Source organism: Dromiciops gliroides, chromosome 4, assembly GCF_019393635.1.
Source record: "Dromiciops gliroides isolate mDroGli1 chromosome 4, mDroGli1.pri, whole genome shotgun sequence".
Taxonomy (NCBI): domain Eukaryota; kingdom Metazoa; phylum Chordata; class Mammalia; order Microbiotheria; family Microbiotheriidae; genus Dromiciops; species Dromiciops gliroides.
This window is the reverse complement of record NC_057864.1, coordinates 459,697,174-459,723,188: the sequence shown is the minus strand read 5'-3', so window position 1 is coordinate 459,723,188 and position 26,015 is coordinate 459,697,174. Positions and strand designations below refer to the sequence as shown.

At 36.8% G+C, this 26,015-nt stretch overlaps 1 protein-coding gene across 1 annotated transcript in view; it reads left to right on the top strand.

Moving 5' to 3' along the window:
• Positions 1 to 22,319, top strand: part of SUZ12 (SUZ12 polycomb repressive complex 2 subunit) — a 42,889-nt gene extending 20,570 nt beyond the window's left edge. Inside the window, 18 exon segments of the mRNA XM_044004956.1 lie at positions 4,713 to 4,798; positions 8,312 to 8,543; positions 9,468 to 9,570; positions 11,544 to 11,649; position 13,976; positions 14,405 to 14,502; positions 14,504 to 14,582; positions 15,036 to 15,126; positions 15,316 to 15,407; positions 15,410 to 15,474; positions 16,234 to 16,290; positions 16,292 to 16,315; positions 16,317 to 16,393; positions 17,471 to 17,573; positions 17,575 to 17,658; positions 17,660 to 17,671; positions 18,370 to 18,449; positions 19,977 to 22,319. Of these exon segments, the coding sequence (XP_043860891.1) occupies positions 4,713 to 4,798; positions 8,312 to 8,543; positions 9,468 to 9,570; positions 11,544 to 11,649; position 13,976; positions 14,405 to 14,502; positions 14,504 to 14,582; positions 15,036 to 15,126; positions 15,316 to 15,407; positions 15,410 to 15,474; positions 16,234 to 16,290; positions 16,292 to 16,315; positions 16,317 to 16,393; positions 17,471 to 17,573; positions 17,575 to 17,658; positions 17,660 to 17,671; positions 18,370 to 18,449; positions 19,977 to 20,322 (1,736 nt within the window). The 3' untranslated portion in view covers positions 20,323 to 22,319.
• The last annotated feature ends 3,696 nt before the right edge of the window (positions 22,320 to 26,015 follow it).

Genomic DNA, 26,015 nt, shown 5'->3' with positions numbered 1-26,015 from the left:
GACTACCATAATAGAGAATTCACTTAAATTTTATTTTAGTAACCTAACCCTAAGTATTTAGAATTAACCATGCCATTAATTGAGTGTGTTAACTAATTAGTTGAATTGCTTTAGGGACACTAGCATTTTGAGCTATAATTTGTATGTTTTGATTATCCATGTTTGGCATAGCATGTCAACACAAAACCTTTTATAATGTTCTATAATGTATTCCTTTTAAAATATTAATAAGTTTTGTATTTATTTCCTGTAAATATTGAAGATGAAGTCTGATGTTGCATTTTAGAAGGCATATTTTAAATTTGAGTGCATACTGCATAATGGCTGCATGTCACTGGATAACTCACTTAACTTCTCAGTTCCCCAAACAACTCGCTAAGACTATCAATTGAAGAGAAGTAGAATTCCTTAACAGGAACTCTCTATACTGATAAAATCAGCACTGGTCTAGTGTCCTGGGTGTTCCCGAGCCACACATCCCAGTTGTTTGAAATAGGGTTTTTTGTTTTTGATTGATTGATTGATTGGTGAGGCAATTGGGGTTAAGTGGCTTGACCGGGGTCACACAAGTGTCTGTCAAAGTGTCTGAGGCTGGATTTGAACTCAGGTCCTCCTGAATCCAGGACTGGTGCTTTATCCACTGCGCCACCTAGCTGCCTCCAACACAGTTCGTTTTTATAGTTCCTGCAATAACTTAAAAAAACTCTTTTAAGAATTTTAGCTGTTTTAAACATTTCATTTTAGGTTGTACTAAAGGTATTTTAAAACCTCCCATTTAATAGTGCCTTTCAGTTTACAGTGGGTTTCTTATCAACACTTTTGTTCAATATGATTGAATAACTACATTGAAAGTTTGCAGGAAAAGAATCCCAGGACTGGATGGATTTACAGGTGAATTCTACCAAACATTTAATGAACAGTTACAATACTACATAAGCTGTTTATAAAATCATTTAAAAAAGGAATCCTACTAAATTCTTTTTGTTTGTTTGTTTTTTTTCTTTGGTAAGGCAATTTGGGTTAAGTGACTTGCCCAGGGTCGCACAGCTAGTAAGTGTTAAGTGTCTGAGGTTGGATTTGAACTCAGGTACTCCTGAATCCAGGGCTGGTGCTTTATCCACTGCGCCACCTAGCTGCCCCCTAAATTCTTTTTATGACACAAATCTCCTGATACCTAAACCAGAAAGAGTTAAAGCAGAAAAGGAAAAAAAACTACAAACCTGTTTACCCAAAGAATATTGATCCAAATGCTAGCAGGGAGATTATAGCAATATATCACAAAGATCATAAACTATGACCAGACTGCACTTATATCAGGAATGCAGGGGCTGGTTCAGTATTGGGAAAAATAATTGACCGTATCAGTAACAAAAACAATAAAAATCACATGATTATTTCAGGAGATGGAGGAAACATTTTTACAAAATACAACATCCATTCTTTATTAAACACTCAAAAGCACATAAATAAATGGAGTTTTCCTTAAAATAAGTTCTTTCTAACTAAAACCAAGAACAAGCATTATCTATAATGGGGATAAGCTAAAGACCTTTCCAGTAAGATCAGGGTTGAAGCAAGAATGTCTAATAGGACCATTACTATTTAGTATTGTGCTAGAATTACTAGCAATGGCAATAAGACGAGAAAAATAAACATAGGCAATGAGAAATCAAAATGACCTCCTTTTTCAGATGAACAGGATAATTTGCCTAGAGAGGCAACTAAAATAAGTAATCAAAACAGTTATTTTTGAAAAGTTGCAGGATATAAAATAAAGCCATGTAAATGACCAGTATTCCTGTATATTACTAACAAAACAGGGGAAATAGAGAAATTGCTTTTAAGGTAACTACAGACAGTATAATATGTAAACACAGTTATAAAATACATCACACAAATAAAGACATCTAAATAATTGGAGAAATATTCATTGCTATCTAAAATTAATTTATTTAGTGCCATACCAATTGACCTGCCAAGGAATTACTTTACAAAGCTAGAAAAAGTATGAGTCAGCAGGAGAAACAGAAAGCTCATAAAAAGTTTTTTTTAAATGGAAAGGAAAGGGGCAGCTAGATGGCGCAGTGGATAAAGCACCTGCCCTGGATTCAGGAGGACCTGATTTCAAATCTGGCCTCAGACACTTTACACTTAGTAGCTGTGTGACCCTGGGCAAGTCATTTAACCCTCATTGTCCCACCAAAAAAAAAATTTTTTTTAATGGAAAAGGAAGATGGACTTAGTAGCATCAGAAATAGGCCATTCCTCTTGACAAAAACTTCTGGGAAAACTGGATGATAGTATTGCAGAAATTAGGCATAGACCAACATCTTACACCTTATACTAAAATAAGGTCAAAATGGATACATGATTTAGACATAAGAGGTGATACCATAGGTAAATTAGGAGAGAAAGGAATAGTGTACCTATCAGATCTTTGGAAAGGAAAACAGTTTTTGACCAAACAAGAGATAGAGTAAATTATAAAATGCAAAATGGATGATTTTGATTACATTAAATTAAAAAATTTTTGTACAAACAGAAGCAATGCATCCAAAATTAGAAGGGAGGCAGAAAGCTGGGAAACAATTTTTGTGGCCAGTACTTCTGATAAAGGACTCATCTCTAAAATATATAGGGAACTAAATCAAATTTATAAGAATCCAAGTCATTCCCCAATTGAGAAATGGTCAAAGGATATGAACAGGCAGTTTTCTGATGAAGAAACCAAAGCTATCTATTCCCATATGAAAAAATGTTCTAAATCTCTAATGATTAGAGAGATGCAAATTAAAACAACTCTGAGGTACCACCTGGCACCTATCAGATTGGCTAAAATGACAAAAAAAGAAAATAATAAATGTTGGAGAAGCTGTGGGAAAATTGGAACACTAATGCATTGTTGGTGGAGCTGTGAACTGATCCAACCATTCTGGAGAGCAATTTGGAATTATGCCCAAAGGGCTATAAAGCTGTGCATACCCAGCAGTACCACTTTTGGGTCTTTTTCCCAAAGAAATCATGGAAAGGGGAAAGGGACCCACATGTACAAAAATATTTATAGCTGCTCTTTATGTGGTGGCAAGGAATTGGAAGTTGAGGGGGTGCCCATCAATTGGGGAATGGCTGGACAAGTTGTGGTATATGAATACAATGGAATACTATTGTGCTATAAGAGAGCAGGAGGAGTTCAGAGAAACCTGGAGGGTCTTACGTGAGCTGATGATGAGTGAGATGAGCAGAACCAGAAGAACATTGTACACAGTATCATCAACATTGAGTGTTGACCTACTGTGATGGACTATATTCTTCTCACCAATGCAATGGCACAGAAGAATTCCAGGGAACTTATGATAGAAGAGGATCTCCAAATCCAAGAAAAAAAAAAAAAAGAACTGTGGAGTATAGATGCTGATTGAACCATACTATTTCTTTTGTTTTGGGTGCTGTTGGTTTTTTTTTTCTATTTTGAGGTTTTGCATCACTGCCCTGATTCTTTCTCTTATAACAGGATTAATGCAGAAATAGGATTAATGTTATTATGTGTGTATATATATATATGTGTGTGTGTGTATATCTATCTATCTATATGGATATGGATATGATATATAGATATAGCCTATATCAGATTACCTGCTGTCTAGGGGAGGGGGGAGAGAGGGGAGGGAGAAAAATCTGAAATTGCAAAGCTTGTATAAACAAAAGTTGAGAACTATCTTTACATGTAATGGAAAAAAATAAAATACTTTACTAATTAAAAAAAAAAAAGAAATAGGCCATTCCTCAAATGAAAAGGGGTCAAAAGATAGGAGTAGCGATTTTTCAGTAAAAGAAACCAGAACCATCAGTAGACGTGGGGCTGGCTAAGATGACGGGGAAAAAGCAGGGAAAATGAAAGTTGTCAGGCACGCCTGCAGCAGAGGGCAAGTCTTCTCTACAACCATACTTCTCATAGGACAGGGAGTGATGGAGTTTTGGATAGGAGTGTCCATAGGTAGTACAGGATTAAACCTTTGTCTTTCAGAAATGTTTTAACTCGTGGGTCTAAAAGCATGTTTCTAAAGAGCAACATTTAATGCTGACTTTGTATCCATACTTAAGTAAAAGTTAAAACTTGACATTTTGGAGCTATAAAATGAATGCTTATGTACATTAAAACATATTCAGCTATTTTTTTAGGTCCAAAATTCTATCTTTTGTTGTTGTTAATTTTCAGTTTCAAATTCTCTCCCATCCTCCAACACCTATTGAGAAGGCAAGCAATACAACATTCATTATATGTGTGTCATTCAACTATTTAAAAAAAAATAAATATATAGTGTCCAGGGTATTCCAAAACTGGCCTAATTTTTGTAGGAAACTGCCTGATCAGAAATGAACTCCTCTGATGCAGATTGACAATTTGCTTGTGGCTTCTCGTTTTACCAAATTGTTTAAAAGGTGGTCATTTGCCTAGTCATACCACCCTTGTGTTGAAGGGAGGACTTGAAGCTCAAGAACTTTTTGATGCTACAGCTAACAGCTCTGTTCTGTCTTGCTGTCATCATAGTAGGGAAATTTAACCTTCCCAAGAAAAGTATTTAAATTGAATTAATCTGTAAAGATTTTTCTGAAGATTTGGAAATGACAAAAACTCCAGTAGATTTTTGATAATTCATAGGTAAAATAATATGCTGTTTTCAAAATTAAACTGTTGATTTTTTTCCATTTAGATAAGCCATCACAAAACTCAGAGAATGAACAAAATTCTGTTAGCCTGGAAGTTCTACTTGTGAAAGTTTGCCACAAAAAACGGAAGGTAATGCATAAAATTATTATCACTAGCTTTAGTGGAATGCTGCTGTGAATGATGCATTCTATGCTTGTCTCCAAGGATACCCCCATGAATCATAAGATAGTCTTTACCCTCTAAGATCTTATAACTTAGTTTGGGAGGTGAGTTATGCTGAAGGGAGTAAGATCGCTCTGTAACTACAAGTAGAATAAGGATTAAGGACAATTCTAGAAGTTTCCATGAGGAAAAAGAGATGCCATAGAGACACCCCTTTGATAATAAAAAAGAGCTTCATAGAGGAGGTGGCCTCATAACCATAAACCTTTAAGAAATGAGATTTAAGATTATATGTTCTAAAGTCTGTTCTGTTACTGGCATGGATACTTCTTTCATTGAAGTGGATCGTAGCTTCTCTCCCCTTGTTCTGAAATTTTCCTTGGCTAAAACAATTTACCATCTGATGGGCATGAGCCTTTTTTGCAATTAACTAAGCTGGTCATCTTAGATATATAGGTCCTCATTGAACCTATGCACCAAGTCTTTCTAGCTGAAGACTCACTAAACTTTGTACTCTGCTCTTTGTAACCTTGAAAATCAAGTCTCACTTTGGAGCACTTTTAATTTGGGTAATCCCAGGTAGAGGATATGATTTGAACTTAGCGAAATGCCACAGTTGATCCATGAGACCTGAAGGCAAATACCTCACCTCAGTAGTAGGAAAGATGAGAATTTGTGATTGGGGTCAACATTTCTACCTGAAAATGTGGGTATAAGTGTTGGGCGATTGGTTATGGCAAAGAGTACTGGTGGCAGGGTGGTAAGGCCATTTATGAGTTATTTAAAAGGCAGGCGTAAGTAATTTGGAAGCTACCACATGGGTCTGTTTGATTTTTGAGGGAATCAGATTCATTCCATTTAATTCTGTCTCCATTTGTTCTGAGTCTTCATTTCTTTCATCTCAAGTTGTTTTTCACATTTCATGAAGACATAAGATTTAAATGTTGTAGACTTAACTGATTCATAGCATTAATTGAGAAGCTACGTGGTGTAATGACATCTAACATCTGAAAGCATGGTTACAATGACACAGAAGCAAAGTTGAGGATGGGAAATAAGTTACTACATAATGGACTCAGCTTTGGATCCTAGAAAGAAAGCTGGTTCAGAGCCCCTGAGCAAGGCTGATAAACCTTTTCCACCTGTCTTTTCATCCTTGGAGTCTACCTTACTTGTTCAGAAGTTCCCATCAGGACCCCCAGCAGTCCCTGCTTCAGCCCTAGTAACCTTACCATAATCATCTTTCCAGTTACCTCTTATATGTACCTTCAAGTTCCCTTCCTGGTCCATCCATTTTAGATGTCTTATAGTGTTGTTACTACATTCTTCTATAGTTCACATCCTTGGATTTAAGGGTCTTGGGATTCCCAGAAAATTCTTTGCCATCAAATGAGATTTGTCTTTTTCTTCCACATGCTCGTCTTTCTATGTACAAGTTGGTCATAGGAGACTATGTATTCTTGTTAGTTTTAAGGCCAATTTGCTTGAAGTAATTAGCAGTGGCCCCCAGCCCAGGACAAAGGTAGTATTCAAAGCAGTGGTGTGATTCTTTGGCACCATCCTCTCTGACTGCACAACCTTTCCACATAGGCTCTTCCCCATAACCTCATTCCTTTGCGACTCTACCATCTCAGGCTCTATGGGATGATGCCCCACAGCTACTACCCCTTATGGAGCCTGACTGGAGTTCCTGCCACCACCCTCACTGCTCCTCTACTCTGCCCAAGGAAGTTTGTGGGACCCTGGCTGCTATCTATGGGAGCTCTGTTGCTGTAGCTACCATACCGCCCACTTTGGGAGCTGCTCCCACAGCTAACTGAAATGCTGTTGAGAGCTGACTGCTCACTAATTATAAGTAGGCTGGCAGTTCCTTCTCATCTCTGACTCATCTCCTCTTCAGCACTGTAGCCTGTGTCCTAGTCTGTCTATGGATGATCTGACTGACCATAGGTAGCTGGACACTTTTGTTCCCCTAGCTGTATTGGCTATGGATCTGATTGTTCTCTTCAGAGTAATTTTGACCAGGCTCACTGGGCTTAGTTCGGTAACTTTGTGGGGCTTGTTGGGGGCTATGTCCACACCTGTGCCCACTGGCTCCTGAGCAACAGAAAACAATATCATAGAACCACAGACTTGAACTAAGGAAATGTCCTTGATAAATTAATTGAAAATGTGTCTAGTACATCTTGTTTCAGGTGGTTACCAATATTTCCAGAGTACGGTTAGGCTTATTTTGCTAATTTTATTTGGTTATATGCAATATTTGTAATACTTATGATTAGGAGTAAATCAGTTATTAGTATTTCAGTCAGCAAATTCAAAGTACTCTGCTAGGTGCTGAGGATACAGGTACAAAAAAAAAAGAAATAGTTTCTATCCACCATGAACTTGGATGAGACAAGAAATACATATAAAAATAAAAACAGTTGTTGGTATTTGGGGAAGGGAGAGCACTACCAATTGGAGAGGTGAGGAAAGGCTGTAGGAGACAGTATAGGAACCGAATCTTGAAATAGAAAAGAGAAATTGCCACCCAAGCAAGGTGGAAGTGCATTCCATATCTGGGAGAGGGGTGGTAGAACGCGTGTGTGTGAATATCTAGTGATGCTTGAAAGGTAGGTTGGAACCAGGTTGTAAAAGTCTGTGAAAACCAAACAGTATATTTTATTGTAGAGTGGGAATGTCATATCACATCTATACTTAAGGAAATTTAATTGGGTAGAAATATGCCTGGAGTGGTGAGAACCTTGAGGTCAGGATACCAATTAGGATTATCTAGGTGAGGAGTGATAAAGGCCTGAACTCAGGTGGCTCCTGCGTGAGTGGAAAGATGTTTAGAAGATAGAAAGGGCAAGATATGGATATTGATTGGATTTGTTAGGTGATGCTGAAATTTCAAACCAGAGACACCAGAAGGTTGGTAGTACATACTATCAACAAAAATAAGGAAGTTTGGAAGAATGGAGGTTTAAAGTTTTACACATTGAATTTACAATGTCTGCCAGGACATCCAGTTTGAAGTGTCCTATAGGCAACTGCTGATTTAGGACTATAGCTTGAAGGAAAAGACAAGTTTACTATATGTAGATCTGGCCAGGCATCATCTCTGTCTGGGAGCTAGGGAGGTTTCAGAGAGAAGAAGAGGGACCCAGGGTATAATCTTGGGGAGTACCCATTTTTAGGGCATGAGTGTCAGACTGGTAGTACAATAGTGTCTCAAAATCCTAAGGAGAATAAAGTATTCAGGAGCAGAGAGTGGACATCAACCGTCTCAAATAAAAAGGAATGACCAAGAAAAGACCATGAGCTATGGGAATTAAGCGATCAATTTTGAGAGAGCAGTTTGAGTGAATGAGAAGAGAGAAATTGCAAGCAGTAAATGTAGACAATTTTTCCAAAAGGATTTTATAATTTAACTGAATCTTGACAAATTTGAAAAGAATTTTCCATTTATTGTTCCATTCTTTTTCTTGGTTTTAGGATGTAAGTTGTCCAATAAGGCAAGTTCCTACAGGTAAAAAGCAGGTGCCTTTGAATCCAGACATCAACCTAACAAAACCGGCAAACTGTCCATCCCTTGCTGTTTCAAGTAATGAATTTGAACCTAGCAATAGCCATATGGTGAAGTCTTACTCATTGCTATTTAGAGTGACTCGTCCAGGAAGAAGAGAGTTTAATGGAATGATTAATGGAGAAACCAATGAAAATATAGGTAATTTTGATAGCATTTTTTCAGATTTTGTCCTAGAGATAGAATATACTTTGTTTCTGGGGAAATTAATTAATTGATCTCATCCTTCTCTTTATTTTTGTTTTGTTTTTTGGTGAGGCAATTGGGGTTAAGTGACTTGCTCAGGGTCACACAGCTAGTGTCAAGTGTCTGAGGCTGGATTTGAACTCAGGTCCTTCTGAATCCAGGGCCAGTGCTTTATCCACTGCGCCATCTAGCTGCCCCCTGAGGTGGTTATTCGAACCTATACAGTAAGAAACTACTGGCTTGATCAGAGCTACTGTCCTCTCCATCAAGCTATTGGGGGGGGGGGGGCAGCAACATGGAGGTAAGTGACTGCCCAGGGTCCACACAGCTAGTGTCAAGTGTCTGAGGGTGGATTTGAACTCAGGTCTTCCTCATTCCAGGCCTGGTGCTCTTTATCCACTGAGCAACCTAGTTGCCCTCCTCCTTCTCTTAAGGATAATTAGGAATTGGTGCATAAGAAGTAGTTTTTAACTAAAAACCTATACAATTGAGAAAACAGCTATTTGGATTTATACCACATGTACTTAATTTATATATGTGTATGTATTATATTATAGTCTAGTATGACACTGAGCCTTTGTTATAAAGTTCTTTTACCTTAGGGTATTTAAATCTTGGGCTTTTATGCTTAAATATAATTTTTTTGTCCTATTACCCCAAAATATATGCTACATCTTTGTGAGCTATTCAGTGAAAATAGTTCATTGTTCCAGCAAAGGTATGCAACAAATACTATTACTAAGGAGTTTATAAATTTGTTTTTGAAAGATTGATTTCCATGTTTTATTGCTAAGAGAATTTTTGCCTTTAAACTTAACTTTTGGCTTATTTACCTGTTCTACATATTTGAATTATGAGAGAGTTGCTTTTCAAATTTAGATGTCAATGAAGAACTTCCAGCCAGAAGAAAACGAAACTCTTCAAATCGTGAAGATGGGGAAAAGACTTTTGTGGCACAGATGACTGTATTTGATAAAAACAGGTAATAGGAATTTGAGGTGAAAATGAAGTTCCCCATATCCTCTGGGTACTTAAAAATGCTAAAACACAATTGTCACTGGTATTAAATTTAGTGAGTCACTAGACTTAAGCTCATTTGCTTGACTGTGCAATCATACAATGTAGAATTGAACATTCACTGTAACAGGGTGTATTTTGACTTTTCTGTCTTACCAGCATAAAAATCTCTTGAGTTACTATGATATTGTATTACATTTTATGAGATTTCCAGGATTTTTGTTAGCTTGTCTTGCCTTTGTCATGAATTCTGGCTGTTCATGGACCAATATAGAATAGAGTTTAAATAAACAGTTGGACTGGTTGAATACTAACAGAATTTGCTGACTGCATGATCACCCCATTATTGGATAATTTTGCACTAGATTATATGATAATCCTTTTTGGGGTGAGGTGCTAATTTGCATTTAGGATTTAGTTTCTAGTTTTGTAGTTCAGAACTTATGCAACTTTGGCCCAGGAAAAGAGAAACCAGTCAACTGTTAATATTTCCAGCTCATGTTATATGCCTGAAGATTTGGTGGGAAGCAATTCACTGGTTAAGCCTGCTTAATGGCACTTGTTATTTTTTGTTGTTAACCAGGGGGACATATTAGAATGAATAGACATTTGGTAAAAGGAGCCCAACTGAGCAAAGGGTGAGAGGCAGGAGAGCTGAACTGTTCTCCCATAATTGCTCAGGGCCCAATGGCAAGTAGCTCCTAGCTGTTGTTCATTTAGTGACCCCTGCATGATTTCACATTCTAGGTAGCATGTTCAAGACGCTTCTTACCGTTGTTGGATAATTGGACAAGGACCAATTTATCCCATCTGTCCATTTTTATTTTGAAAGTGAATAACACTTAGGGCTGCGTTTTGAAGTGGACCTATAAAAGGAAAATGACAAAGGCTCCCATTCAGTAATACTAAAATCAACCAACATAAAACTAATCTTTTAAGTACCACTCGTCTTTATAATTTCGTGATACATTTTTGCATCCCCATGTAAATTGAAGACTTCTTGAAGACAAGGACTCTTGATTTTTGTTTCCTTATATGCCCTAATACTTAACATGGTGAATTGACGGTGCTTCAGAAATGTTAATTGGTTTATTCATGAGTTAAAAATAGTTTACATTTATATCAGAATATTATCTCCATGTATTTTACTTGAACTTAAACAAATTTGGTGGCAAAATTGTTGAATATTCTTACTAATAATAGCTCAAGCCTACAAAAGGAAACAATATTTTTTTCTCCACTTGATAAACATGAATGTTAGCCTGTTATTGAACTAATAGGATTTGGTTGATCGATAGAATTTTATTTATAATTTCAATCAAAATTAATAAATACGTAGGTTAATTATTTGTAGTATATGATTATATAATTCAGTATCCTAGAACGTTAGACGCCCAGAAGCACCTTAGTAAATGTAGTACAAAACCTACTCTATACATGAAGAAACTGGAGGACATAAATTACTTGCCCATAAGCCATATAGTATTTTTCCCTGCAAACTTTTCCTAACCTTTCCAGTAAAGTATTTTCATTTCCTTAGCTTGGTACAGACCTCAGGATCCACCAACTCTTTAGTTTGAATTGTAGCTGTTATGAATAACGTGTACTTTTGTGAAATCAAGCTTTCCAGAGATTTACATGTATATATTTATTTTAAATTCAATTTTATTTCCAGTAATACATTATCTCCCCACTTCTCCCCAATGAGAAGGAAAAAACAAGACCCACTACAAATATGTATTGTAAAATTCTACTTACATACCTTTAAAGAATTGATGTGTGTTCTGATTTAATATTTGAAAATGTTAGTACTTTTTTCTTTTTTTCTTTTTCATTTTTTTTTTAGCATTTATTTTCAAAATGCTTTTTATGATACAAAAGACCCTTGTCTTGCCAAATAATGAATAGAACTTAATGCAAAGTGTGTTTGCCTAATAGGCGCTTGCAACTTCTAGATGGGGAATATGAAGTAGCCATGCAGGAAATGGAAGAATGTCCAATCAGTAAGAAAAGAGCAACGTGGGAAACAATTCTTGATGGGAAAGTATGTAGTTAACAGGTTTTTATATTTATATAGATAGATAGATAGATAGTTTATATATCTTGATGTGAACATTCTGTCCATTTGTGCGTGTGTGATCCAAATTATTTATGTCCTAATCCAGTGTGGTTTGTGCTCACATCTTTTCATAAATCTTCCATACATAAGTCATATCAAATGGTGGAATCCTTTCTCTGATTCTTTTTGTTGTTGTTGTTTTTTGTTTGTTTGCCTGGCAATGGGGGTTAAGTGACTTGCCCAGGGTCACACAGCTAGTAAGTATCAAGTGTCGGAGGCCAGATTTGAACTCAAGTATTCTTCAATCCAGGGTCGGTGCTTTATCCACTGCGCCACCTAGCCACCCCCTCTGATTCTTTTAATATTTTATGGATGCCATTTCAGTACTTTGGCTGTATCAATTAAAATTTGAATGCATTAGTGAAAGAGATTTTGTAATCAAGTTCTCAGGGACTTGGATTTGTAACTTGTAAATTAGGACAGTGCAGTCATGTAATCTTTTAAGATAATTTATAGAAATGATTGGTGCTAACTAGTTGTAATTATACTGATAAAGAACACTGAGTGCTTAGTCTAGAATGCTTTATAACATTCTTAAATTGGTTTCATTTCTTTTATCAAACCACAACTTTAATCTCCTTCAGAGGTAACAACAGCCTTGATGACAATAAATTTATTAACAAATGAGGTTGGAGGCCAGCTAGGTGGTGTAGTAGATAAAAGTACCAGCCCTGGATTCGAGGAGGACCCAAGGTTCAAATCTGGCCTCAAACATTTTCACACTTAATTACTAGCTGTGAGACCCTGAGCAAGTCACTTAACCCCCATCGCCCCACAAAAAAACAAAACAAAACAAATAGGTTGATGGAGAGGACCAATAGCTTCTGATCAGCCCGGTAGTTTCTTACTGCACAATTTATGCCTCTTGGTCTTTTCCAGATTAATATTTCTACACACAGCTAAAATCATGTCTGCTGTTTAGAACGCTTCAGCATTTTTTTATTCCCTTTTAAATGGAAGACCAGGCCATAGCTATAGGTTGTATTTGAAAGTGGAAATGTCTGGAACTCCATTTGGAGCTTTAATGCAGAGTTAGTCAAGAAGCAGTGAAGCTTAGGGATTATGAAGAGTGTAGAATTGGCTGGGTTTATTTCTGGTGTAGAGTTCTGAACTACAAAAGGCATCGAAGTGGCTCTAGTATGTTGAGTCACTGGTGAGACTTCTGATAAAGAATAGGGAACTTTGGGGGAGGGAAGACACATTGCTTTTGGTAGGAGAAATAATGAGGTTGAGGTAAACAAGCATTGAAATACAATTGAATTGGTTTTACACATCACCACACATTGGTTTTCTGAGGAGCTTTCTAGCCCCTCTACACAACCCCCATTGGCGGTTGAGGAAAGAGAGCAAAGTCATTGAAGTAAATAGAAGAGATCTAGGATATAAGATAATTATATGGCTATGCACTAGCAATGTAGATATAAGAAACAGTCCTTTTTTAAAAGGAGAACAAGCACAAAACTTTTTTTTGTTTTTAGTGATGGCAATTGGGGTTAAGTGACTTGCCCAGGTCACACAGCTAGTAAGTGTTAAGTGTCTGAGGTCAGATTTGAATTCAGTGTCCTCCTGAAATGCAGGGCTGGTGCTCTATCCACTGCGCCACCTTAGCTTGCCCCCCCCTTTTTTTTGCATTCTTAAACAATTTTTTAAATTTAACTGAATTGGAGCAAAAATATAATAGTTAACACTTGTAGAATTATTTTAAGGTTTGCAAAGCACTTTACATGTTACCACATTTAATCCCATAACAATCCTGGCAGTTAGGTGATATCATCCATACTTTACAAATGAAGAAACTGATGCTGAAAAGTTAAATGACCTGCCCTGAGTCTCATGGCTAGCTCTGAGTTCAGATTTAAACTTGGTACTTCTTGACTGCTGTCTAGTCACTTTATCTACCTCACCAAAATAGTGAAACGTCGGGAAAAAGCAAAAGAAAAAAAATCTTCAAGTCAGGGTCAGTAGGGTCAAAAACAACTGAGAAGATGGGATAAGAATAAGGCATTGTGGTGTAGTGGAGGACGTACTGGACTTGGAGTCAGGAGACTTGGAAGGGTTTGAACCCTCACTGGGCACGAAGTAACCTCAGACAGGTGACTTAACTTCTCAGATTGCGCATAGCATGAAATAATGGGATTGCAGCATAGGACTGATAGCTAAACTCTGGTCTTCAGAGCAGATCAGGATTTGGCCAGGGAGAGATCCACAAAACTTTTTTAAAAGTAAAGAAGCTTATTCACGTTATTAGAAGCGTATGGTCTAAATCATTCAATCTGACTATAGCTATAAGGGATAAAAGGTCAAATACAAGTTTTTTTGGTTAGATATTGAAAGGTAGAAGGGAAGGGAGCTAGTATTTGGAAGGTATATCAGGAAGGAATAATATGTATATACATGGTGTGCCAAAAGGTCTCAAAGGGAGTCTGTTTTAATATGTTTCTGAAAAATTATTTTCTCTTTACATATTAATATATGTATGCAACACACATACTTTGATCCTATATATATTGTAATATGCTGGCTATGGTATTATGAATTAAAAACAATATAAGGAGTTATTAAATATTGAAACCTCTTCTACGACTATTGGACTTATGCATGGTATGCATGTATATGTGAATATGAATAATACTTGGACATTATTTATCAACAGTTTTAATTTTTTTTCCCTTATTTAGAGGCTACCCTCCATTTGAAACATTTTCTCAGGGACCTACATTGCAGTTCACTCTTCGTTGGACAGGAGACACCAATGATAAATCTACAGCTCCTATAGCACAAACCTCTTGCAACCAGAAATTCAGAGAGTCTGCCTCAAGAAAATAAGCCTGGTTCTGTTAACCTCCCTCAGACTATAGGTAACCAAACATTTCTTCATAATGTTAGAGACAAGACTAACGATTATGGTATTTCAGACATATCCCCACCACCATCACCTATGTGATCATTCTATTATAACAGATTTTTTTTAAATTGTTGCGCCTATTCAAGTCATGACAGCATGTGCAACATTCAGTCCTCTTTGTTCCGGGTGCTTCTGCAAGTAAAGGAAGTGAAGCTTGGTCATTGTCATGTTTATCCACAGCTTGCAGTTTGATTTGTTTCTTTATTTTGTGTAGTTTTTGGGGAAAATGAAAATCAGTGAAAAATACCTACTTAATGTTCTGTTGTCCAGCAGCATCAGACGTGACAGTAAGAAAGATAGAAAAACCAAGGTGTGAGATTAGGATACTCTGGGTGTCCAATTCCTTCATGATGTATATCTTTATGAACTATAATATTTTCATTAACTAGAAATGATCAATTTTTAGCTGTGAAAGAATCATTATCTACAGATCTTCAAACAAGAAAAGAAAAGGATGTTTTAAATGAACCCAGACAAAAGTTACGAAATTTTACCAGGTAAGCAAAACCTCACATGCTTTTTTTGAAGAAATAAAATCCTTTTTAAGGGCGGGGGGGGGGGCAGGCTAGAAGGGAAATATTTTGTATTCTCAACATGGTTTAAATGGATTTTTAGAAATTTAATTTAGATCATTTAGTCTTTAGAGATGGGTTTGTATAAGTCAAAATATTTTAAAATATACCAAGTTTGCACTATTTTCAGTTCCTTTATAACAACAATACCAGACAACAGACTGAAGCCAGAGATGACTTGCATTGCCCTTGGTGCACGTTGAATTGCGAAAGCTTTATAGTTTACTCCAACATCTAAACTCTGTCATAGCAGATTTATCTTCACATTATGTTGTAAGTAAGCTTTTATTTTTTAATAAGCACTGTGCACCGTGAAATATTGGGTTGTTTTTTAGTCTCACTGAAATCTTCACGCCTCCATTTGGAATTCTTCTTTAGCACTGGAGTGGGTTTACTATTTCCTTTTTCAGTTCATTTGACAGATGAGGGAAACTGAGGCAACTGGGGTGTACAGGGTCACCACTAGCTAAGGAACCTGAGGTCAGATTTGAATTTAGGAAGGCTGAATCTTCCTAACTCTGCCCAGTACTTTATTCTTGTGCCACCTAGTTGCCCCAGCTCCAAATATGCCAAATGGAATAAATAAATTACATATTAAAACATTTTTTAAAACCCAGAAGAAACACTTTTTTCATTCTTTATCCAAACATAGTTTCTATATTTAAAGAGTGTCTGGGTATATTATAATTATGTATATGATTGTTTCTAAAATCTTGAAAGATGAATTGTTTAACTTAGGTAACATACAATATCTGTATTAGCTTCAGAACATAAGTAATTTTTTTTCTCCTTCAAATGACATCTCACTACAAATTTGTCTTTTTGATATTTTAGAATTAAAATATAGATGTTGGGATAGATTGGGGGTTGTGAGGAATAAGTATTCACATATATTGAGTACCTGTATGCCTGGTGGCATTGTGTTAAAATGCTCATAAAAGGAGAAAATTTTACTTTTGGTGATGATAATGAACTTTAGATTGGTGAGGTATCATGTTTCTTAACTAACAGGTTTAATATTTCTTGTTACAGTATCATCCAAAAGGTGCTAGAATAGATGTTTCTATCAATGAATGTTATGATGGCTCCCTATGCAGGCAATCCTCAGGATATTTCATCGTCAGCCTGGGTTTGCCTTTAGTCGTAATGGGCCAGTAAAGAGAACACCGATCACACACATCCTTGTATGTAGGCTAGGTAAAAGATCAAACAAGAAATGCTTGACTTTTTATTTCTATATGAGTTATTTTGGAGTTAATAGAAGGTTGCTAGGAGAAAGTTTACTGTTTTAGGTGGAAACTATTTGCATTTCAAGTTGGCAAATGTTATATTTGGATTGCAAATAATTTTATGACTTGTAGATTCCATAATTTCATCATTTTTTACCCTTCATTAACATCAGAAAATACACTGTGTGGGTGGGGAGGGTATGTTTTTGTTACAGTATTAATAACAGGTAAATTTCAGGAACTTAAGGGCCTGCTTTGTTACCATTCCCCACAACCAATTGCACAGGTTTCTTACCTCTTTGAAATTGTTTTTCATTTGACCCTCAGGTCATCATTATCGATTAATGGTGGCTTTCCAGAATTCTCCCTTGGTTGAAGTTTGTCTCTATCTACTTCATGTCTGTATAGGTTGTCTCAGGAAGAGGACAAAAATTTATTGGGGTGATGGGAAGGGAACACAGAGAACTTGGCATAATTGGATAGAGAATACAGAGAACTTTCTCTGATTACCCATCTAATTTTTGTGACATTGACTAAGTAATTTCACTTCTCACTTCATCCTGAAAAATAAGCATGTTGAACTACAATCACCTTCAAAGTCCCTCCTAGCTCTGAAATCTGTTTCAATGTAATTGTTTTTGTTCTTTTTATTTTTATTTTGTTCTTGATTCAGAATCCTAATATATGAGCTGCACAGTAGCATGAGCCTGACTGTAACATTAGTCTGTATACTGGGCTAAAAATGAAGGGTAATTAATCGTGTTTTCATATGCACTCTGCTTTATAAATTTTTTTTCTTGAGGCTCTTTGTGGCTAGTTGTAACTTTAAGTACCAAATCACTCATCTTTTTATTCCTCTTCTATCTAACCCGTCATTCCTGTTTCTAGAATCATTTCTCTATGGAATTATCTTGAATGCCTTTGACCTAAAGTGCAATAGAAAATACAAATGGGAAAGGATTTTTCAATATTGTATGAGATGTATATAATTGGCTCATTTGTGGACAATTTGTGTCTAATTTTTATGGTTATTTCTACAGACCAAAACGTACAAAAGCAAGTATGTCTGAATTTCTTGAATCTGAAGACGGAGAAGTAGAACAGCAACGAACATACAGCAGTGGGCACAATCGGCTCTATTTCCCATAGCGACACTTGTTTACCACTCCGCCCCCAAGAAATGGAAGTAGATAGTGAAGATGAAAAGGATCCTGAATGGCTACGAGAAAAAAACCATCACTGTAATTTTCAGTTTTAATATTATCCTTAAAAAACTAGACATAGATTTTTCTTCAGTGATTCGTAAGAAATCTTGCATATAACATTGCAGATTGGTGCTATGTAATGACGGATGATTCATTCCATACATACAGCAGCTTTACGAGGCCCCATCTGCCATTTTCCCCATTTAACCACGTTAGGCAATAAATGGGGGGTTTAAACTTGAAGATTGGCAGGCTCCATTTCGACTTTGTATACGGGGCTCCTGAGAGTTGTTAGACTGCTCTGTTTGAAGCTTTCAAAATGTTTAAAGCGGCACTAAGCCTTTGAAACACCTTGTATGTGTTTGTTGTCATAACTAGGTTTTAATATTGTATATTTATTTGGGGCTGTTTTGACTTTTATATCTTAACCTGGTAAACCTGTAGATTTTATTAACTAGATTTTGGTTGGATTGGTGATTAGTTATAATTTTGAGGGGATAGATTGAGGGTTGAGAGGGGTTGAGATGGGGTTGACTGCTTCAACACCATCTGATATAGTCAGTATCTATAGATAATTTTCATTTTGTCTGAATTAAGTGCACATGGTTTAGATTTAAGATAATCAAAATGATATGTACAAATATCATTCTCTCTCCCCCCCCACACACACAAAAAGCCCAGAACCCCACAATGTGGTTTTTGTCCCTGATCTAATTTTTTGCATTTATTTTTAGCAAATTGAAGAGTTTTCTGATGTTAATGAAGGAGAGAAAGAAGTGATGAAATTATGGAATCTACATGTCATGAAGCATGGGTGGGTTATTTTGAAATTTAAATACATTAATTCTTAAAAATCTATTAGTTTATATTCTGATGCCCATGATACAAATGTAAAATTATACTTGAGTTTTGGTATTTTTTTACCTTCCCCTAGGGCTTACTTCCCATTTGACCTTGGCTCCTTCCCTTTATTTGCAAAATCAGTGCTTGGACTTGACTTGTAGGAGCTGGTGGTGCCTGGAGTCAGAAAGATCTAGTATCAAATTCTGCTTGAGACATTTATTGGCAGTGTGACCTTCAGCAAGTTACTAATTTAAATTCTGTAGTTTTTTCAGTTAATTCAGTTTAACATGACAGAACTATTTGCACTTCCCACTTAATGTAATTTTGCATTCATGTCATGTTTATTGTGAGCTAGCAACAGAGCAGTCCTTAGAAACTGTTTAGGAGGTCTCTATGTAGTTGGGCTTTCCCCAGATTCTCTGTCTCTTCTCCAACAAGAACTACACGCAACCTTATTTTTCTTGCCTGAAATTACAGATAGTTTCCTAATTGGTCTCTCTGCCACAAGCCCTACCTCCTCTCTAATTCATCTCCTACACAATTACCAAAATGATTTTCCAAAGGCACAAGTTTGACCATGTCACTTCCCTCCTTGATGAACTCTAGTGGTTCCCTGTAAATATTTTAAAAGTCTGTCTGGCATTCACATATTTTACAACTTAACCTCTAACCTATCCTTGACTCCTCTGCTGTTACATATCTCCTTTCTAGCCTTCTTGCCCTTTCTCACAAGTAATATTCTTATCTTTTTTGCCTTTCCATGGACCTCTCCTACCGCAACATTGAAGGGATTGCCTCACCTCTGTCCCTGGGCATCCCTAGTTACCTTCTAGGATCAGGTCAAGGGCCAGCTTCTTTCTACATTCAGCTTTTCCTGATTTCCCCACTGCACCAACAGCTAGTGCCTTCCCCTTCAAAATTCTCTTTTACATGTGTCAAAGACTCCCCGGTTTCCCGTATATTTTGTCTCTTACTGGCACACGGTCATCACTGGATTAGGCTGGTCTGCTCTGAGCTCCCATGCCTCTCCCCCCATACATGTCCCTGGTTTCCAGCAGCACAGCTTCCTTCAGTACCAAACCAAATGCCTTGCCACCATCCATAGGGTTGAGGACTGCTCTTTACATAGCCAGGGCATGTAGAATAAAAATGCTGGGGAAGCAATGTACTGGTGACAACCAAGGTCATTACGAAGGCTGGGAAATAATAGAGTGGATTTTGGGGGTGGGGCGGAAGGAAAAGAATGATTGTGCAAAAAACAAATATCCCTTTTATATTGGCCATCATCACATGCTGCGATGGTGCTTCCTGTTATGATAGTATTTCTATAAACATTGGTGAAATTCAATCAACTCAAAACCTAAGTAGCAAAAAAAAAAAAAAGACCATTCTCTAAATGTTTTCAGAGTCGACAAATGTCACTCATATCTATCTAACCTTGACAATTGAATTTTTCTGATGCCTTGTTAATGTGTGTGTGGTGTTTTTTGTTACACAGGTTTATTGCTGACAATCAAATGAATCATGCCTGTATGCTGTTTGTAGAAAATTATGGACAGAAAATCATTAAGAAGAATCTCTGTCGAAACTTCATGCTTCACCTGGTCAGCATGCATGACTTTAATCTCATTAGCATAATGTCAATAGACAAAGCAGTTACGAAGCTCCGTGAAATGCAGCAGAAATTAGACAAAGGAGAAGCTGCTCTCTCTGCCAGTGAAGAGTTGACTGAAGAGCAAAATGGGACCTCCAATGGATACAGTGACATTCACCCAAGGGAGAGGATTTCAGACACTGATATGGTCTCAGGGGTTTCAAAACAGAGTAAGAAACAAAAACTCTGAAAGACAATGCTAACTGATCCCATGTGATGGACAAACACTGAAAAAAAAACATTCTGGGGAATACACTTTCTAGGAAGAGCTTCTCTTTTCTTTTGTAAATCATAGGTTCCAACCAGGCACTGTTAGATGAAGTAAATGATTTCAACAGAGACATTGTATCAGGGTTCACTTGGCTCGTTATGCAAGTAATACATGTATATCAGTTGTAGTGATGTCATTGCAATATTCTCCAGTTTGAGCACGAAGAGCAATACTTCATAAAAAGCTTTTTTGTAACTTGAGCAAATTAATGTCTTATGAAATCTATTGAATTGGATAATATAAAAACTTACACATATATAAATTAGAAGTTTTTGCATTTGTGACTTGTTTTCCTACTTCGTAATTGTGAGACATTGGGGTGGGAATTGGAATATAATTCAACTTTTTAAGCAGTTTAGACATCGAATTAATTTTTGGCAAAATTATGCATATTACTATTTTCAGACCAACCTTGATCTTTGCTTCTTGAAATCATTTATCTATCAACTTTGAATGAAGAGTCACAAATTAGGACATAGTTATACATCAGATTCAGTAATACTTTTCCAGAAGTTAAGCTATCACTTCTCCGACTTGTGCCTGTTTGAGAAGATCTTGGATTTTTTCAACCTTGGAAAACACAAAAGCTACCAGACTGAGTTGTTTGGTTTTGTTTCTGGCAGTGTGTTTTTTATGTGGATAATTTCGATGCATTGCTCACCCAGTGTATTCTTTTAAACTTGAACATTTTGCTATTTTTCTTTTAAAATTAACTACACATTGAAAATTCAGGCATGCACATCTTCTCATTAGCGTTGTATCATAGCATACTGATTGAAGAATTTTCAGATGCTAATTTGAATAAGGGGAAAGAATCCCTTTGAGGTTGGGCAGAGAAGTTGTTCCCTATGTGAGTGTGCTACCCCAGCAGGACCCTCACTCCATACAAGTTCACCTGAACAGTCCTGAGCAGTTTCACCCTTTAGTTGCACACATTTACAGTTGAATTTTCTCTAGTGGGAAATTGTTTCACTACTGGCACAATGTCAGCACCAATGAGTTTTTATTCCAACTCCAAGCACTGTGGTTGAGAGACATCACCTCAATTTTTTATTATCCTTAAGATATTGCATTTTCATATTCATTATTTATAAAGGAACAATGCTGCTGTAAATACAGGTATTTTTAATTTTTTATTTCATTCCTCCACCATCAGATGCAGTTCCCTATTTTGTTTAGTGAAGGGATATATAAGCTTTCTAATGGTGTCTTCAGAAATTTATAAAATGTAAATACTGATTTGATTGGTCTTTAAGATGTGTTTAACTGTGAGACTATTTAACTAATGGTGTGGATGTGATTTGTCATCCAGTATTAAGTTCTTAGTCACTGATTTTTGTGTAAAAATAGGAAAGAGGGAAACTGCAGCTTTCATTACAGACTCCTTGAGTTGTCAGCTCTCCAGTGATGAGTTCTTGTTAACTCAAATTATGCCTCCGGATAGTGGATCTCAAGCATTTCTCTCTGGCTTTAATTTGCTAAAGCTGTGCACATATGTAAAAAAAAAAATAGATTATTTTAGGGGAGATGTAGATCTAGAATTATTGCTTATGTCATTTCTTAAGCAGTTATGCTCTTAATGCTTAAAAGAAGGCTAGCATTGTTTGCACAAAAGTTGGTGATCCCCCCAAAAATAGTAATGAAATTACTTCTGTTGAGTAAACTTTTTATGTCATCTTATAATAAAAGCTGAAAAAATCCCTTTGTTTCTATTTATAAAAAGATGCCTTTTCTATATGTACCCTTGATAAGAGATTTTGAAGAAATCATGTAAGCTGGTCAGCATTTGAATGGTACAGTAGATGTGTTTATAAATGGAAAAAAAAAAGTTCAGTTGTTGAAATGGACCTTTGTTTTTACATTAAATGTTTATTTGAAATCACATGATTTTGTACATAAAGCTCGGTAATATAAAAGCTGTATTCTCTTCTTTTTTCTATATGGAGTAAAGTCTTTTTTTTTTTTTAAGTGAGGCAATTCGGGTTAAGTGACTTGCCCAGGGTCACACAGTAAGTGTTAAGTGTCTGAGGCTGGATTTGAACTCAGGTCCTCCTGACTCTGGGGCCGGTGCTCTATCCACTGCACCACCTAGCTGCCCTGGAGTAAAGTCTTAAGGAACTGCTATTTCTAACAGTTAATCAGTCCAGTGTATGTAGAGGCCACCTGGGCACAAATTCATAATTGTGATTTATTCCTTTTTCTAGAGCACTGTTTAGTATCACTTTACTAAGCAGAACCTTGTTCGGTTTCATGTTTATTGTATTTAATATACAACTTTGTGAAAAGGAGGTATTTTTGTACTTAGAACCTAAGGAGATTATTTAAGGATTTTATGTCTTTATTTGCTACTCTCTAAGCATATAACACTGACCATAACAAAATGGGGATTAACTGACTTACGTAGAAATTGGCTTTCTCAACTTATTAACCATAAGAAAAACTATACTTTTTTTTTTCTTCTTGGGAGGCAGTCAGGGTTAAAAAATGACTTGCCCAGGGTCACACAGCTAGTGTCTGAGGCTGGTCCTTCTGACTCCAGAGCTGATGCTCTATCTACTTTGCCACCTAGCTAGCCCCCTAGGCTTTTCTTAAAAAATGTTAGTGAACTTTTCTAAAGCTAATTCCTCTAAGAAAAGCTGCTTTGTGAGTTTTAAGTAAGCTGTCTAAAGACATGATCTTCTGAGTACTATTAGAAGATCAAGGGGTGGTGGGATGGGGAAAGCCTGTTGAAATATTTTATTTGAAAATGGCTTCCTGCTTCTGGTTGCAAGTGCTAATAGGAAATGCATGGGTTAGGCATGATAATCTTTACATAGGGATTTTTCTGTTTGTGGACATTGAAGTATGTAGGTAATTAAGTGCTCTCTCCCACTCCCCATGGGTAGTATTAAAATTTATCAAGCATTTTAAGAAGCCCTACTTCTTACGCTGAAGCTTCAGGGATAAAAAAAGTTCTTCCCTTGGAGTAGTTTTCTGCTAACATTTGCTGCTGCTCACACTTAAAACTCTTTGAAAGGGTTGGGGGTAGGGACCGGTTGGTTGTTAGCTGATTAGAGAAAGCCTCAGGTGGGAGGTTACTAGATCTGACCAGAAGGATAAGGGGTTCTGAGACTTGGATGTGAGGAAGAATGTACCAATCATAAATTCCACAAATAAAAATTCCACTGGGCATAGTGCTATTGAGGGCAGGGAATGTGTATTCCCTAAATTTTGTCTCTTCTCTCAGAAGGCAGATATTGGCTAAATTACGATGAAATGAGTAGAAATAAAATGGGGAAAGCGAAGAACATTCCAGGCAAATGTTACAAGATGAACAAAAAGCAAAGACACACTGAGGGGTATGTGGAGCTTGCGGTCATGTCAGGGGAAGCTTGAAAGTGAGATGATTTCAGTTGGTGGAAAGCATCTCAAATGCCAGGAAAATGAGTTTTTATTTGGCCCCTTCTGTGGGAGCTAATGGATTTGGAACAAAGGAGTGACAAGATCGGACACTGCATGAGGAAGATTGGTATTTGCAGTGAAGGAAGGGCAAGGGGACAAGAACCTCCCCCATTCAATTGAGAGCTCCTTGAAGGCACTGAGTTGCATTTTTTTGTCTTCCCAGCACTTAGCATTGTGCCCAGTACGGAGTAGATGCTTAATAATGGTTGATTCATTGATGCAAGAGGTGGAAAACACTGGATTTGAGAGGGAAGGTGCCAAAAGATAATTAGTAATTAGTATACTAGATAGTTTTAGATGTTTAAGTTTGAAATGCTGGTAGGACATCTATGCTATAGACAATTGGAGATAAGGCTATGACAAGTCAGGGTGTAACCTTCAGAGAGTGAATGTGAGGAGAGCCCCTTGGGTAGCTGCCACAAAAGGAGTCCAGAAGGTGCAACAGACCCATTGAAGAACGTCAGACTGATCTCTTATAGCCAAGGGAGGGCAGTATCCAGTAAGAAAGAATGGTCTGTAGCAAATGATGCAGCAAAGGTTACAAAAGGGTTATGGGGTGTCCATTTATTCACTCATTCTGAAGGAGCTGGGATGGATGGAAGTCAGGTGGCCAAGCAATTGAACAATCAGGAAATGAGTAAAGGTGCCCTGTATATGCTTAAGCTTCCTGAAACCTAAGTAGAGGAAGATTTTAGAAGAAAAACTTGATCCCTATGAACCTGTTTTCAGGTGACGTATTAGGTTCTAGGGTCACTCACCATTTTATATAAACACATAGATTCTTAATAAAAGCTAAGGAAAAATGCTTGGACTCCATAGACTGTTAAATTTTTAAAAAATTTTTTCTTTATTCATATATTCATTCATTCATTCATTCGTCTGTTTATTTTGGCAGGGCAATGAGGCTTAAGTGACTTTCCTAGGGTCACACAGCTAGTAAGTGTTAAGTGTCTGAGGTAAGATTTGAATTCAGGTCCTCCTGAATCCAGGCCTGGTGCTTTATCCACTGAGCCACCTAGCTGCCCCTCGACTGTTAGATTTTTAAAAAGGACTTTGAGAGCAAGTATTGGACTGCTGTGTGACACACACTGGAATCTGCCTGACTTTCACTAGTTAAGTGAATCTGGGCAAGTCAATGGGAATAACTGCTTATACCACCTACTTAAATAATAGGGTGGTTGTAAGAAAAACACTTGCAAATCTTGAGATGCTGGGTAAATATGATTTATTACTACAGGAGGGAACAAAGGTTGAGGACTACATGAATTTCAATAAGTATGATGCTGGTTTATGTTGGTTTATAAATTAAATTTTTCTTAATGCTGATGTTTTGTCCTTAAATTTTAACTTTTTAATTACTCTGGCCACAGAATACGTTTGGTTATTTCTTCTAATCTCAGTTTTAAAGGAAAGATCCTTTTATATTTAGGACTTCATCAAAAATAGGAATTACACTTTGGAATGAATTACCCTGGTCCCATTCCATTTGCCTTTTGGGTTTTCACCTGAAATTCAGGGATTTATTTGGTGTATATAGTGTTCTGAGTGCTCTCGTCTTGATGGTAACTTTTAAATTCTGATTGTTTTAAACACTGCTTTTGGGTGGGGAATTTTTTTTTAAATACAAAAACGTGATTAGCTGTTGACTTTTTGAAAATCTGTCGTCTATGTTCCTAGAACATCCTAAGCAGATAACTATGGGGTTTATGGCCCATGTTCCAATTTCTACATCCTCCCTGGGAAAGTTGGCTGTGATCGTTATTTCTTGGTGGTTTATGTGCTATTTTGGTACCATGTGTTGTTTTTTGGGGGCATATAGGTGGTGCAGTGAGCAGGGTGTCAGGCCTGGAGTCAAGAAGATTCCTCTTTCCAATATACTTGCTAATTGTGTGATCCTGGGCAAGTTACTTAACCCTGTTTGCCTCTTGATTTCCTCATCTGTAAAATGAGCTGGAGAAGGAAATGGCAAAACTACTCCAGTTTCTTTGCCAAGAAAACCCCAAATGGGGTCACAAAGAGTTGGACTATGAGTGAAAACAACCAAACATTTTTTAAACAGCTCAGCACATTCCGTGTGCATTTATTTAGTGCCTATAAATATGTAAGATGAAATGAAAAGTAGAACTTGTCTTTAAGGGACTTACTTTCTATTGGGAGGGGAGGAGGAGTAG